The sequence below is a fragment of the Numenius arquata genome, chromosome 3 (genome assembly GCF_964106895.1).
Source record: "Numenius arquata chromosome 3, bNumArq3.hap1.1, whole genome shotgun sequence".
Taxonomy (NCBI): domain Eukaryota; kingdom Metazoa; phylum Chordata; class Aves; order Charadriiformes; family Scolopacidae; genus Numenius; species Numenius arquata.
The window spans coordinates 22,769,205-22,786,226 of record NC_133578.1 but is presented as its reverse complement, the minus strand read 5'-3'; the positions used below and the strand labels follow the sequence as shown (position 1 = coordinate 22,786,226).

The 17,022-nt window shown below is 38.1% G+C and overlaps 1 protein-coding gene across 1 annotated transcript in view; it reads right to left on the bottom strand.

Annotated features, from left to right (window-relative positions):
* The window catches only part of MYO3B (myosin IIIB), a 181,701-nt gene that overhangs the window by 77,656 nt on the left and 87,023 nt on the right, over positions 1 to 17,022 (bottom strand). The window contains exons 23-24 of the mRNA XM_074145732.1: positions 3,268 to 3,347; positions 131 to 151 (exon numbers count right to left, since the gene is read on the bottom strand). Of these exons, the coding sequence (XP_074001833.1) occupies positions 131 to 151; positions 3,268 to 3,347 (101 nt within the window). The remainder of the gene's footprint in view (positions 1 to 130; positions 152 to 3,267; positions 3,348 to 17,022) is intronic.

Here is a 17,022-nt window from a genome sequence, read left to right as displayed (position 1 = left end):
TGTGCTACACTTCCTGGACTTTGCTCCATTCGATCATTTCCAACACTCACTGACTTAAGACCACTCTTCTGAACACTACAAGTAATTGCTGAAAGATTACAGTTCTCAATAAAGTAACTGTGCCTCTTACCTTCAGGAGATATTTAGGAGACTGCATGCAAAATATAAAGGAAATGAAGCACTAAGTAGTAATAGATCAAGTAAATGGCTTTTGTGTTGGGGAAGAAATCAAAAGAAAACTTGTGAAGACAAGATGCAGAATACAGATGGTGCAAAGAGAGACAGATTTCCATCAGGGTGACCATAAAAATTTCAGTATGTTTTTGTAATCTGTGATGTTCTAGCCCAGAGTGGTGTACATGCATTAGTACGCATCTCAAACTAACATGAGAAAAAAAAAAAAAGAAAAAAAAAGATGCAGTTTGGTTTCAGTGTTAACTATGTTAACAGAAAACTGTAATATATCCCAGGAAAAATGCCTTATCAGCACAGATAACATCAAACATCTTAAGAAGTCACCTGACAAAGTAAACATCAATGACCTAATCAGAACAGCAGGCATGTCCATGAGGAAGAATACAGGAATATTTCAAAACTAAAAATATTTCAAAAACTTGGCAAGACAACTGCTTTTTGAGATTGATATCTAAATCTCTAGTAAAGGTCAGGTAGAAGACCAAAGCCACACAAGTGAATTTTTACAGTAAGTTCAGAATAACTGGTAACATTTAATGTTAAAAGACAGACAATCATAAAGAACACCAAATCAAGAGCAAAAGCAAATAGTTTGAGGAGTGCAGTGAAGCCCAAATGCTCATGAATTTGAGCTTCTAAATTGGATTTTTGCCTGTCTAGAAAAGCAGAGTCTCTTAGTGATATTGTTGTTGGATGTTCAGCACTCACAATCTCCCAGTCACATCTGGAATCTCTGCTGGCCAATAAAGGCCAATAAGGGCTTCTGCTCTGCCTTTTGGGCAGTAGGATACCGAAAGCATCTCCTTTTCACAGCTGCTTATTTTCACCAAACCTGTAGAATCTTACGATCTTTCAGACTGTCAAATATGGTTTACTACAGCCTGCTGGGTTCAAAAGGGTTTTGGTTTGTTTTGGGGCTTTTTTGGGGGAAGGGAACGAACACACAGAAAGACAGATGGTCAGAAAAACTCACAGAGGAGATATAAGACACTTTTTCTCAGAAAATCAATGTAAAACGTGTATTGTGAGATTCCTTTTTCAATGGATGATGTTGCAAATTCAGATCTGTACAATCCATAAGGACTAGCATCAATTTCCAGATCTTTTTGACAAGAAATATTTGAAGTTTCCACTAGAAAAATTCTGATAGACCCCGAAGCTAGGGAGGTTTTCCTGTAATAATTTTTAGAAGTTTTGTCTCTGGTTAATTTATAACACTGTGGGTCTCTGAAGCCATGCAGTTTTATGGTAGGGCAATAATCACATGTACAACAGGCAACAGGCTTTATCACAACTGGCTTGGCAGAAAATGATAGAACATAATAAGAATGTCATGATATAATCTTGTGTTTTAAATCACTAGCTGCTCTTTTCAAACTAAAATGAAGAATATTTCAACTGTTGAGTCACATTTTTACATGACAGTATTAGTGACGTACAATATACATTTATACAATTACAACTGAAATGGGAAACAGCTTGACCTAGAAAAGACAAACTGTTCCATCAGTAAAAAAAATTGCTTATGATAGTTTTGAAACAATATTAAAAGAACAATTTATGACATCATGTCACCTTATGAAATCACTGGAAATTATTACTTTCACATATTGACCACACCTGCTGCTGGCATGGTATGAAATACTGTAAACCCAAAAAATACATTAAGCAAAAAAGCTCATCAATTAAATAACAAATGAAAATTTCCAAACTTCCAAACAAAATTATTACGTTTGGATTTGTTTAACAAACTGTAAAATAGTAATTTAAAATATTTTTCCTGAAGTAGTTCTAACTGGTTTTATGAAATTATAAGAAAGATTCTTTTCAGCTAAAAAATATTTCAATTAACATTTTCTGAATAGTGCTGCACTTACGCACGTCTTTTAGCTCCTATAAAAATTTGAAGAGTGAGTAAAAACCACTTAAACACTACTTAGTATAACTGACTGTGTTTATTAAAGCTTTAGAAGAGAGCTGCTCTACTCCATTCCAGCTGTATCAATAAAATGCACGCTTAGAAAGCTTATGCTGATCATAGCTGGATGTGGAAGACAATGTGTATATAATACAAGAAAATTGGAAAGGCTATTATCTGTCCTTCAGCACTGAAAGTGTTTATACCAGAGAGGAAATAAATCTCTGAAATCCACATCTGTATTTGCCGGTACAGTGAAGGATATAGAGGTCTGGGTAACATGAATTACTGTAACAACGTTTCAGCATGAGCTCCTAATAACAGGAGAGAATGAAAAGAAATAGAAAACCCAGAACATAAAATTCTGTAGACTTTTGAACAGTTGCTGTTATCACATCTGTTTTAAAAAATTATTACTGTTGCTTTGGAGGGAAAAACAAACTCCAAACCCTTAACTAAGCTAACTCTAAACTTAGGGGCAGGGAGGGTGTGTACATTCTATAAGCTTGAGGCACAAGAGTTTTCCTCACATATTAAGTGTACTCAGTTGGCACCACATCGTACTAACTGCCATAAAATTATCCCATCCTCTTGCAATTATGCCACATACTTTTACAGTAAAATCCAGCAGCTTTTAAATTCTATAGTTCTTCTTTTTAAAGAATAGTGGTTTTGCCAAGTCATTATTTTCTGGCCATCTATCAGGTACAAATGTCCCTTGTTTTTTTTCACTTGCACATTGAATAAAAAAGGAATAGATCGTTTGGGTTTTTTTTTAGCTTGCCTTTCATACTGTTAAACACACTATTTAAATTTTATCTATTTAAATCTTTTTAGGCCAAAATTGCCAGAGGAAAACCTTGACCCCATTGACATCAAAAGGAATATGGCTATCAATATCAATGTGACTGAGATTTCACTCCATAAGTTTAAAGATTAATCAGTAGTAAATTGATTCTTCATTGTTTTCTACAACAGGATCCTCACTAAAACTGGAAACTGCTTCCAGCTGAGGTCCATGTTTTCTGGTATTAAGGCAGATTCTTATTTAGTAAGAGCCTCGCTGTACATCTACATCAGCTAAGCAACATGTCCATAGTCTTGCTGTAATATTTTATGAACAATTGCCTGTCTTCAAAGGGAATGCTACTAACCTTGATACGCCCAGCACTAAGCTGTGGAGGCAAAGACCTAGATGCTGCCGTCACTCTGGCTCTTGCCTGTGCCAAGTTACCTGTTCAAAAAGAAAGAAATATATACTGCAAAAACTGTTGAAGAAGCTTAGCAGGGAAAAATTTATATGGTGGAAAATCAGCTTATACAATAGCACTAAAAATAGCAGACACCACCACACTTCTTCTACACCCCACTCATTAACAATTGTGCCTGCAGAGCATTCAGCACAGGCATGACAGAGTGCAGCGTTGATTTAAAAGGCAGGAAAAAGTCAGTGATAAGGTGGTATGTCACTGACCTTAGCTACTGAGCTGATGAAAACAAGGACAGCACAAAGGCATACAGCTCAATCACTAGTAATCAATTTCCCTGTGACTCATTGAGAGATTTAAAAGAGAAAAAGACAGCAGAAACAATCTTGTTTCTATGAAATCATGTGGATCCTGAAGTGTTTAGACAGCATCTTAAGCTCACAAACCAATGAAAGAGATGAGAAAATGATAAGACGGTATCTTTTTTTGACCTTTTGACATATAGGCCTGCTTAATCCCCAATCTTATTGTCCCTTGGGGTTTTTAAAGACTGACTCAATTCCTCAGGCAAAACCATATTGTGGTGTGAAATGAAAGACGAACGCCTGTTTTTAAATGTACAGTATGACGTGTCCTAAACTTTTTCCTCTATACTTGTAGGCCAAAATCATCACAAAATAGCTTTCCAAAATAAAGGCTCAGAGAAGAGAAAGGAAGTGATACGGGACTGTGCATATGCAAGACACTCTGTATATTTCAAAGTTTTAGCAAGTCTAGCACAAGATGTCCAAATGTTTTCTCTGGCTATATCTTCAGAGGCTAAACTGTGATTAATAGCATTGAAAGAACCCTTTGAAGCAGGATTGGTGACATCAAAGCCCTAATCCATGGGTGGCAGGATTTTTATAATGAGTGGGAAGCATTTTAACACATTTCAAAGGATTTACAGCATGAATAAACAATAGGCCTCTGCAGATGTACCACACACCTTTCAGAACCAGAACACATAAATAAGTGTCCGTTTTAATTTAAATGTAAATAAAGTGTTAACACTTCTTTCAGATGCTAAGTGCCTTGTTTGCATCAACTCCAGTGTTTAGCTGTTTGCTTTACAGAAAGTCAGTAACTCTAAACAGTCTTCAGAGTTTTGCTAAACTATTTATTACATAACTGGTAAAGGAGGCAGGATGGGAAAAACGAGAACCAAGAACACTTAATCGCTGGTAACTATTCCATAAGGGAGCAGAGCAAGCCCAGTATCCACAGAACACTGAAGGGAACTCTTCCTCTTACTTTTCTTGGAACAAGAAAAACACCAACCCCCTGAAAACAGTCTGGGGGCCAGCACTCAAACACAGCAATGACAGTCTTTGGAGCGATTCAAACATTCTGAATTCATTTCAGAAAGTATTTCTCCTTTAAGCTGCTGGCACTGGGATTGACACAATGCTGCAAAACTGGCATAGCATTGCCAGATCTAACAGCGTATGTTACCTGACAGTTTAAATCACAGTGCAGAACACAAGGTACGTCCATGTTTCTGGAAACCGCGTTAGGCTCTAACGTGTAGGCTGAGAACTGCAACTCTGTTTTGAAAATCTTTTATATCTTGTATCTACATATACACATGGTACGTACACTATATATATGTATCTCTCTAAGATTAAAATAAGGATTTTAATGAGCAAGTAGTTGGTGAATTTATTTTTCTCTTAGCTGTAATTTTGATACTTTTGTATGTTAGAAATGACTCTTTTGTGCCATTTTTGGCTAGTTTATAGTCAGTAAACATTGGGTACCTGTCCCTGCATTCGATTTTCATTTAGAAGGTAATTTATTACTTTACACACCAAAAATAATTAAATGTTATTCCACTTTGTGAAGAACATCAATATTTGATGAACAAATGTTTTTAGATAATAATGTAGGCAGTTAAAACTGCCATGGGTTCCTTGAAAGGTTAAACTGGTTAAAAGTTAAAAGACCACACTGTGTCTTTCAGAAGTCTAACTTCACACCTATTATATGGTCAACACTTTAGAGAAAATACAAGCGACATCCATGTAGACTTAAATAAAATACTACCTATATTAAAATCCAACTCCATAAAATGGACCGGTTAAGCAATTTAAAACCCCCTCAAAATTTTCTTCTTTTTTTTTTTTTTTGAGAAGTCATTCACGAGGAAGAGAAGTTAATGGTTAAAATTAGAATTAATCTTTAAAACATGTACATGTTTAATTTTATTCACATGCATTTCCTTTTCAGTTCAACAGGACTGCTCATCTGAAAAATTAAGACTCCTACCTACATGTCTGCCAGATCAGAGACTAAGGTCTCTGGGATTCATTTGTGTCAGCGGAGGAGTCAGTCGGCCCCGATGTTTCTCTTTTTTTCCCCTCTGCTTAATAAAGTTAGGAATGTCATTAATGCTTTGAGAAGTTTCAGTCATTAAAGTTTGTGAAGTGCTCTGAGAGCTTCCAACAGAAAGAGAAGTAGCAGCACAAAAATCTATGCACTCCCTGGCTAAGCTCACTGTGCCAATGCTCAGCAAAACTCCTTTTGTCTTGAAGCTGTACAGGAGATCTCACATCCCTGCAAACATACTCTTCACTGATGCCTCATTTCAGGTAGGCGAGAAAGACCATACTGTCCAAGTACCTTTTCTATTATGCAAAGCCAAGCAGAAGAAGTTTTGAAAGTATTTCAGGTATTTGCACAGCATAGAAAGAAGAAATGGGTTGTCTTCTGTCAGGCTGGACTTTGCCAGTGCTCTCTAGATCTCAAAAAGGACTAGTCAGCATTCCTGTCTTCTCACTTGCATCCTTGGCACTTCCTCACAGTGTGATCTGGCCGAAGTAATGATTTGTCCAGCCGTTGACTTTCCACACCAATTAGGAAAAGTACACTCTCTGGCTGGATGTTCTGATGTCACTTACGGTTTGTCAGTGCTTCATTATTCTTAGGTGATGGGTTCTATAAGTAGTATCAAGCAAATATTAGGAATATTAGCACTGCATTTATAACCTCATTTTGGTTATGTCTGCAATAGATCATTCCTCCCATGCCAGGTAAGAATTACATTAAGCTGTGATACAACATTCAGTTTGGGAAGTGACTTACAGAGAAAAAGCTTAATGACAATGTCACCTTACTGTACAAGCTGTACCAGGGATATTACTATTATATAGAGGGCACAGTACAAGCTCTTTCCTTATCCTCATATATTTTATTAATTTCTTTCATGCTTCTGGTTCAGATAAAGAGGGGTTACTTGAAACACCATGTAGATACAGTATAATATGGTCAGAAATGCTACAATGCATTCATATTTCATTGACACTACTTCTAATCACAGCTAAGCACTTCCACTCCAGAAGAGGTACAGAGTCAGACAATGTCTTTGACATACACAGATTCTTCTCCGTCTTTCTTTTCAGTACATTTTATCTAGCCTAAGGAAGTCGACTGCTTATCTCCATAATGCATTTTCATCTTCTGCTACTGTAAGACTAAGCTTTTCTTAGCTTGACTATAAATGAATACATGTACTTTTTTTATTGGGTACTAATTTGAATTTGGTCACTGACTATCAAAATTCTATTCTTTTGAGTCACTGAAGTCATTTAAGCTAATCTTGTGCAATAAAAAGCTAAGAATCCAATTTTCTCATATTTTACAAAATTTTACACAATAATATATTTATAAAAATATTGTCTGCGGAACACAACTATCAATATAGAGAACTTTCCCTGCTGCCTATTCTGAAAAGAGAATTACTTTGCTTCCTATTCAGAGTAAATAAATAAAAAATGAGAAATAGTATTTTCAAAATCAGATTGATATCACAAAACAGAATCTGATAACCATGAAAACTTACTAATAGTGAGGCCCACCTGGGAATAATCTAATTATGAGTAATCGCCTCAGGATCAAAAAAGATGCACTTTTGGCCCAGATTATTTGAAATGAAAAATCCTCACCACAGTGAACTGGCAAACTCTGATCCTGACTCTCAATTAGACTAAAGGTTTCTTTAGCCTTATTTGCATGAAGTAGACACAGATTGTATTTACAGATACTTAAAAGCTTTACATTCCTAGACTGGGATTGGAAAACCTGAGTGTAAATTCAGTGCTGCTACGCTTTCTGCTGCATACATTACAGATACTTCAGTGGTCACTTCCCACATTAATGAGGCACACACTGGCAAACACACAGCATGACGTTTACAGCAACAAATAAAACTTTGCTTGTAAGCATCATCACTGCTATGTTTAAATATTGTTCTAACAGAGTAAGTTAGTAGACTTCTTGTAGAATACAAGGGAAGTAAGGCACTGACAGCAGCTGAGATGAAATGAAGGTCAAACTGCCTACTATATTCCAAGATATGTAAATGTATGATCTCAGAAAGAAAAGTTTTAACTTTTACCCTTACCTACTAAAGAAGAACAGAATACGGTACATAATTAGTTAGCAGCAGTGCCCAAGATATTTTTAAAACACAGCCTTGAGTATTAATGGCTACTTTAACAACATGCCCAATTTTCAGCTGAATTGAAGCAGACTCCTGTAGCCATTAACTCAACTGGGAGTGTGTTCACTGAAATGCAGACGTTTCCTGAAATATTACAGGCAATTAGAAGTTACAGTGTAAATAATCTTGGAGTTTTCTACTGCTTGATGCCCAGCGCTTTGTTTAGTCCCGTCTGCATCCTGACCAGCTGGAGACCTGACTGACAGGCTGGCCACAGCCTGATCTGGTCAGTGTCCCAGCTGCTGCATTACAGAGAACAAAGTCATAGAATCATAGAATCATATAACTGTCTAGGTTGGAAGGGACCTTTAAGATCATCTAGTCCAACCAACAGATGAAACAACCATCACTAAACCATGTCACTAAGCACTATGTCAACCTGTCTTTTGAATACCTCCAGGGATGGTGCCTCAACCGCTTCCCTGGGCAGCCCATTCCAATGCTTAATAACCCTTTCAGTGTAAAAATTTTTCCTAATATCCAATCTGAACCTCTCCTGGCACAATTTGAGGCCATTTCCTTGTGTCCTATTGATACTCAGCTTTCTATGATTTATACATTTTCAGAAGACACAGGCCATTTCTTTCAGATATCGTCCTTAGCAACTTCCATCCACATAGAATCATAGAATGGTTTGGGTTGGAAGGGACCTTAAAGATCATCGAGTTCCAACCCCCCTGCCATGGGCAGGGACACCTCCCACTAGACCAGGTTTCTCAAAGCCCCATCCAGCCTGGCCTTGACCACTTCCAGGGATGGGGCATCCACAACTTCCCTGGGCAACCTTGTTCCAGTGCCTTACCATCCTCACAGCAAAGAATTTCTTCCTAATATCTAAGCTAAATCTCCCCTCTTTCAGTTTGAAACCATTCCCCCTTGTCCTATCACTCCACTCCCTGATAGAGTCCCTCCCCATCTCTCCTGCAGGCCCTCTTTGGGTACTGGAAGGCTGCTATAAGGTCTCCCTGGAGCCTTCTCTTCTCCAGCTGAACAATCCCAACTCTCTCAGCCTGTCTTCACATGGGAGGTGCTCCAGCCCTCCGATGATCTTTGTAGCCCTCCTCTGGACTCACTCGAACAGGTCCACGTCCTTCTTACGTTGGGGCTCAAGAGCTGTACACAGTACTCCAGGTGGGGTCTCACGAGAGTGGAGAAGAGGGGCAGAATCACCTCCCTTGACATCTTTGGTAGTGTACAATTTGATGTGGTGTGTAATCTACTCAGGACAATAAACCTTGAAATCTCTGGGGAACAAGAGACAGTACAGAATGTCGCAATCTCTATCATCAACAAAGTACCTCCCCATCAACACAAGGTCTTCTGTTGCCCCAGAAAATTGCCCTGGTTCCTGTACCACATCTGTAACTGAGATTAGAAGAAAACTACAAAGGTGTATTTTCTGTGAAGACTTCACTGTTGAGGAATTCTCCATTACTTTAATTAGCTCTGTTCAGGCCAGACAAGAAGTTTATTTCTTCTTCCAGAGGTATGTGGAAGAATACTTCTAAAAACATACAGAGGTTGAAACTATGGTTACCACACATGCTGATTCAGCTCTGGTCTCCCTCATGGTTTTATGCAACCGACATCCTTTTTCTGCATGTTACCTAAGATATTTTTTTTCCTCAAAAATCATATATGCTTTATCTAGAAAAGTAAGAGTTTGATTATGAAGAACATGGAAGTTATCTCAGTATTTTATCTATGCTCCCTCACCAACATGAACCAACAGCAAGCATTATGGTAGCTCACACCTCAGCATCTCATCTCTGATGATCTCAGGACTGTCCTCTAACACTAATTAAGCTTCACAGGACTCAGTTTAACCTGAGGCCAAAATAATTTTCTGCAAGAACAGTGAATAAACAAGAAACCCAGGAGAAGTCAAGAATTGTGATTTCCAGCCCACTGTTTGTATTTCCAGAGTATGTTCCCTCTCCATACAATGTATAAAACATTTTATGGTTTATATTCCATCACTTAGGACCTGCTGCTGAAGCTGCTCCATACAAACACAGTCTGATCAAAAGCCTACTAAAACCAGCAGATTTCCAATTAATTCAGTGGTAAAAACTCACTGAAAGCACATGGAACAAAACAGAGGAACATTTTCTCTGACCTCACTATGACTATCAGCCTTCTCAGTGGTTAAGACCCTAAGCTAGACAGGATTAAAATGGTGTCAAAACCAGGTTTTGACACTTCAAGAGAAGAGCTGTCTTTTAAAAGTCTTAATTTAGGATTAAACATGGTTACAGAACTTTATGAAAGTCCCAGGCCTCCCTGTTTTTGAAATCTAGGCATTAATGATGTTGACTACTAATTTAATCAAGTCTCAAAGACTTCTCAACTGAATGTTTGCTCCTCTGGATCTCAGTACTTCCATACACTATCACAGATAGCACAAAATCAGTTATTTTTGTCGTAATTCAAAACATTATTCTAATTTATATTTGTATCTCCATACTTAACGAAACAAATACCCACTCATACGAACACCCACAAATGCATTTTCTGTCTTTGACACGCACTGTGACCTGCTGTCCAGGCAGTTCAGCTATAAGCTGTCCTATGCCAAGCCAAGCCAAGTTGGAATAAGTAAGACAAAGTCAAATAATAAGTGAATGGTAATGCTGGTTTAGTAAAGTACTGACTTTTACAGTTCGTTGTCGGGTGAAAGAATAAAGAAAATGGATAAAATAAAGTACAAAATCATAGTAAGACAGCACACTCAGAGTACGAAATACTCTAAAACAGATACACAAAATGCAGCACAGGCTCAGAGGTTTGTTTTCCACCAACTACATCCATCTCTTACATACATAAACCCTAATCCAATTGTTTTGAAAGTGTGGGAAATATGAGCACGTTCTTTGTAAAGGACACACCAAAACCGTTATGGATATTCAAAACAGCAAGGTTATCTGAATATTCAATAAATTTATCTGCTCTACAAACTGACTAGCAAATTTAAAAATAATTGCTCTTCTAGGATTTGATCTTAAGAGCTACTGAATGCTTCCAATGACACACCAAGCATCTTTGACACGGTTTGACCTTACAGCTCATAGTGCCTGTGGAAACTGCCGAGTAAACTACTCATTAAAACAACTACAGTATAATGTTCTCTGAATATTTCTATATTTAAATTTTGTATATTCTGCACAGGGAGATCCCATAGCCTACCATAGCCTACTAGTTAATATAAAAAGCAGTAACATCCGTACAATGCATATTTTGCTTCCTCAATACATATATATATTCCACAATGTAAGTGTTAAGATTAATTATTGCTCACTACTGTGAGACAATGTTCATTGTAGAATTGAGGAGTTAGGCTAGAAACATGAAAATTGAAAATATATCTCCTCTCTTCTGAGAGAAAGGTAAAGAAAAAATATTTTCAAGATGGCCTACAGAGAATGGCCTATTATGAATCAAATCAGTAAGCTCATCAAGATCTGTTCTTAAATCTGCTCACTTGTACTTTTTTCAGGGTTCAAATTGTAAGCACTTGAAGATTAAAAAAAAAATAATCTATGCCCTTTGCTCATTTTCAGTAAAATGTAATCTGTGAAGTCTCATAAAAACAGCAGACTTCTGCTTGGGCAACACCCTTTACCAAACATAAACGTGATAAATCTAACTTGACCCTTCTCAGCTGTTGTGTTTACTGACGTGCAATTCCAGAGATTCGCTGACACCCTTTATTTACAGGGAGTTATTCTCAACAGTAAATAATTGTTACATCTTATACAAAGCTTTAGCAGGATTTAACTTTGACCTGATAGATGGTTCTGTTTCCAGATGAGTCCCATTTATTAGGGCTATTTTAGGGCATGTTTTGAACCCTACCGCTAGCAAGTCTTGTGAGTATCTGTGTAATGCATTTGTCCTGTGACACAAAACCTTGGGATGTGAAGAAAAAGAAACGCTGAACTGTAAAATGCTCAACTGAAAAACTAAATAAAAAGTAATCCAGCACTCTGCCTCTCAAACTCAGTTAAGCTACATTTAATTTAGTTTACTGATGTCCCACATCTGCAACCCAGTAAAGTTCACAATTGTTACATTGCACAGCTGTGGTTTAAAGCCTCTCTTTGCACACAACACACTGGCAGCAAAACAAAACCGATTAACTTTTATATGCTTTTAACATATGGACCAGTTAGAAGGAGGAAAGCCCTGTGTCCTGAGTGAAAATATATAGCTTCCATTAACTTGACTCAAATTCTTACAAAATATAAATTCTGATTCATCTTTAAGTAGAGAGATTATAATTATAATTACAATGGCTTTGTTTCTGATTTATTTGACTTGGAGTGCCTGCAGTTATCTCTCAGAGGTGAAAATACTAACACAAAAGTACCATTGTAAAAAAATTTTACTGTAGGACAAATTAATAAAATTATGATGTATTTGAGTCTTTTGCTCTATTGTGAGGTGTGGAATTAAGAGAAAAAAATCCACTAACACCAAATGGAAACATGCTATATTTCAGTGCATGAGTATGACAGACACCAAGCCAAAAGACCTGCCACTACTTATTGCTAGAGGAAGGACTTGTGCTCAATAGGGGTGCACAGTGACAAACATGACAAGTCAAATCACAGTTCCACTGAAAACAATGCCACCTACTATTTCAACTGGCCAAGGTTTCACTCTATGCCCAGTAGTATCTGTTCATGGGACTGAAATGCAAGAAAATATGTTTGTTTCCCTTGGTTTCTGACTCCTCATGAGAAAGATCTTCCTTGTCTCTAAATTGGAGAGACATGGATTTGACCAACGGACCACTTGGTGGATAAGGAATTGGCTGGATGGTCACACTCCAAGAGTTGCAGCCAATGGCTCAATGTCCAAATGGAAAACAGTGACAAATGGTGTTCTTCAGGATTGGTATTGGGAGCAGTGCTGTTTAACATCTTTTGTCGGTGACATGGATAGTGGGATTGAGTTCACCCTCACAGCAAGTCTGCTGACGACACCAAGTTGTGTGGTGCGGTTGACATGCTGGAGGGAAGGGATGTCAACCAGAGAGACCTAGATAGGCTTGAGAGGTGGGCCTGTGCAAACCTCATGAAGTTCAACAAGGCCAAATGCAAGGTCCCACACGTGGGTCTGGGCAATCCCAAGCACAAATACAGGTTGGGCAGGGAATGGATTGAGAGCAGCCCCGAGGAGAAGGACTTGGGTGTGTCAGTTGATGAGAAGCTCAACGTGAGCTGTCAATGTGTGCTTGCTGCCCAAAAATCCAACCATATTCTGGGCTGCATCAAAAGAAGCGTGGCCAGCAGGTCAAGAGAGATGATTCTCCCCTCTACTCCATTCTCATGAGACCCCACCTGGAGTACTGTGTCCAGCTCTGGGAACTAGATGATCTTTAAGGTCCCTTCCAACCTATGATTCTATGAATCAACTGCTATCAACTGCTAAGTTACAGAGAAATTAACATTGAGATAGCACTCTTGTCACCAAGGAGTGGTGAAAAAGAGTTCTTTAAAGTGATTTTGCAAAAGGCCCTAGTTCTTGTGTTCTTTAGTGTGCATTAAAAAAGACTGAAACACTTTTTTCACATTCTTGCTCAGCACACGGTCCATGGGTTGTTTGGCTTTGGTTTTTTTTTCATATGAGATACACATTGTTTACAATTACTTCTTGTCTGCGGACTGTAAGCAGAGCTGGAGACTCAAAGGCACAAAGAATGCAGACTAAAAATCATTACTGAGGAGGGGAAATGACCTTTAGGCAGGCTAATTATAATTAATTTGTTTTTGAAAAATATCTATTTTCCTCCTATTTTGGACAAAAAAAATAATCCTGTGTTAAAACATCACCATCCTAACTCTTCTGTTAAGGTCGTGAAAACTTTCATCCCGTTTCTTTTTGACAGATTACGCTCAAATATCTAGGCAACATGAGCAAGGAATGTTTATTAGCATTGGATATATTGATACTACATCACTCTGAATGTGTCACCAATACTCAGTGCTACCATAATTATTAGACACAATGTTACTGTAACAGTAATGGTACCCAGCTCTATATTTATTCTATGCAGCCAAGCCCAGCCCCTACAGATCCTCAAAGCTAGGACAGGAACATTTCCCAGAGTCTCTGCTTCGGTGGTGGCAAGGCTGAAGGATTTCCCTTTCCCTCCCTCCAGGTGGCAAATCTCCTGCCTCTCTCCAGCAAGGACCTCCGGCAGAGCAGAGCAACCCAGACAAAAGCTCTAAAGGTTTTTGAGTCATAGAAGGGGGAAAACTCTGCAGAGATTGTGTTTCAAAAGTAGAGAATTATGTTGTGCTGCAGCTCTTCTGGGAAGACAAAGCCCCTCTGGCACACCTCCCTCTCCTGCCAGCATGATCTGGTCAGCTAGGGAACATAAGGTAAGAGAGAGAAAAAGTGGAAGAGGGAGCCTGCAGTCTCAAAAAGCCCCAGTGGTGCTTTGCCCAAGCAGTCCAATGGTACCACCACTTAAAGGTGATGCTGCAAAAATTCTTGAATATCAGGACAGGGTGTCAAATGGTCTGATTCCTCACTGATACCACTAGTGAATGTACCAAGGTTCTCCTTAATTTTCTAATTAAAGCCCTTTTCTCTTACAAGGGGATTCTATTTTCTAGACCGCATGATCCCTTTTCTCAATGATGCTTTAGCCACAAACCAAAACTAGAGACAAACAGGAATGCATTATATCTGAATGGGAACATGCATATTCAACTGGAGTAGTGGGAACTTCTTTTTTTTTTCTTTTTTTTTTTTTTTTTTAATGCTCTACCTCTCGCTCATATTTGGAGTAAATTCTATTTTAATTTCAGAATATACAGAATTCTTAGCACAAGAAGCTATGTCTGTAGAAAGAATTGACAAATATGGAAGCAATTGGGAGAATTGGTAGGTTAAACCAGAAATGTTCCTTCAGTTTCGAGGTTAAAGGTCCCTAGAAAGTGCAAACAGATTCCAAAACGTGCCAAACGTGCCTAAGCTTCCACTGAAAGATGACAAAACATGCTGTACACACTACAAAATTAGTGCCAGAATGTTTAAGTTCTGATGTCTCCTATCAGTAGTTGTGCACTCTCTTAAGCATAAATTACTATTACAAATGTATATTTAATGCCCGGCTGTTAATTTCTGGACCTTTAAACTACACAGTCTGCTACTGTGAAATAGAAGCATTTGTTAAGAGGGGATAAGTATATTTGATAAATTACAGGGATTAACATGATCTTAAATTAGTAAAAGAATTTAGCCTTTTTAATATTTATTTTCTTGCTGCTGCTCAGTTTTTGACAGCAGAAGACATGACAGTTATATAAATATACTTCAAACAGAGGGCCTTCTCAGGGTGGGAAAGGCATCTTTTTGTTCTTACTGGTATTTAAGAACTATGTTTTCAGTAATTGTCAGAGCCGTGTTACCAGTCTCAAATTCCCTCTTGCTTCTGGGATAGCACCACCTAGTGACTACTACACATATTAGAGATTGCTGCTTGGCAAAAAACATGTACGCTGCAAATTCCAGAGCTAGTTGCAAGCAGATGTGAGAATGTGCTGTCACTCATCTTCAAACAAAACACCAGAGATACTGGCAGAAGGCTCATTTCAAGTCAGGGTTACCTGGAGAGATGCAATATGGCTTCCATGTAAATTATTAACTTTTGCATCAGTCAGTAATCTACAAAAAGCTGCAGAAAATTGTACCAAGATTATGAATCTTAATATGTATTTTTTCTGGTGAGCTTTAGGAATGAAGCACACGTTGAGTGGAAGGAAGAGGGCTAGGAGGCAAGGACAGAGTATGATGGGACATTTACACAGTCACTATTATTTTGTTTACAAAAGCCTCTTCGTAGAAAGTTGAGAGAATAGCATTATCTTTCTTCACTGAGCAGAGATGAAGCAGCATTGCCAGAGATACCTTCTGTTCTCAGCCAAACCTTTCATTTATCTTGCAAGCTGCCAAAACTAAACCTGGCAACAATCTGATTTTAGATCACAGAGGCCCCAACACAGGATGCGAGTGCCAATTATATTAGACAGCTGGAAAAAATAGAGTAAAATCACAAAGACTTTTAAAAAATAAAAATGACATAAGGGTTTTAAGCTAATCTTATAAAACCATGCACAGGAGCATATGCATAATTATTTTTCTAACAGGACATCCTGTACCAACTTGACAGAAATACAGTCAACACTCAACTTGCTGTGTGCTCTTCATGGAAAAGTAAATGTTCTACAAGGGGAGGCAGAAAGCCGGCAATTCATCTAAACAGGAAACAACGAGGGAATGTGAGAGACAACACAAAAAAGTGGAAATACACCAACATGGTAACTATACATGGCAATGACAAGTATCTTCTTACTGAACCTTTTATGCATCTTGGGCAAAATACCCAAGGTCAGTGCTGCTGCCACTGAAAATACCTCTAAAAAGCCACAGGAAGGTAAGTATGCATGAAAGCTTCAGCATTCTGATTTAAAAACAGCAATAAAATCAAAAGAATAATATTTACAATAATCGGGTCTGATAACTGGGACAAAGCACCTAATGTGTTTCATTCTGACAATACCTCCAAGGTATAAAATGGCTAGTAAAGAGGGCTGTGGAGGCACATTTGACCAGATGTGACCTTTCTTTTTTGCTTTGCTTGATCCATCCAGCATGAGTAAAAGAATCTCTTTTACCAGTTTAACGCAGACTCAAATGTCAGAAGCAGACACAAAGATTCTTTTTTCCCCACTTGGGCACAAACCAATCCTACTCTATCTTAAACTATATCCCCCTCCATCTAAGCTCATCATAGCTGAAAAGAGAAGCAGATTCCTCATTGGATCCTCATCTCTCAGGACCTCTAAAGGCATAATTTGAAGCGGAGTAATCCAGAGCTTTCTAATTACAGGAAAAGAACAGAGATGTTGTAACAGGAATCTATCCTACGTAGAATATAAACAGATATTTTGCTATCAGTTTTACATGTGCAAAGAAGGCTCCAATAAATGTTTTTCTCCAAATGTTCTTTTTCTACATAGAAAAATAGGCTGCCCAGGGAGGTGGTTGAGTCACCATCCCTGGATGTGTTTAAGAGACGTTTAGATGTGGTGTTGGGGGATATGATATAGGGAAGAACTTTGTAGTGTAGGGTAGATGGTTGGACT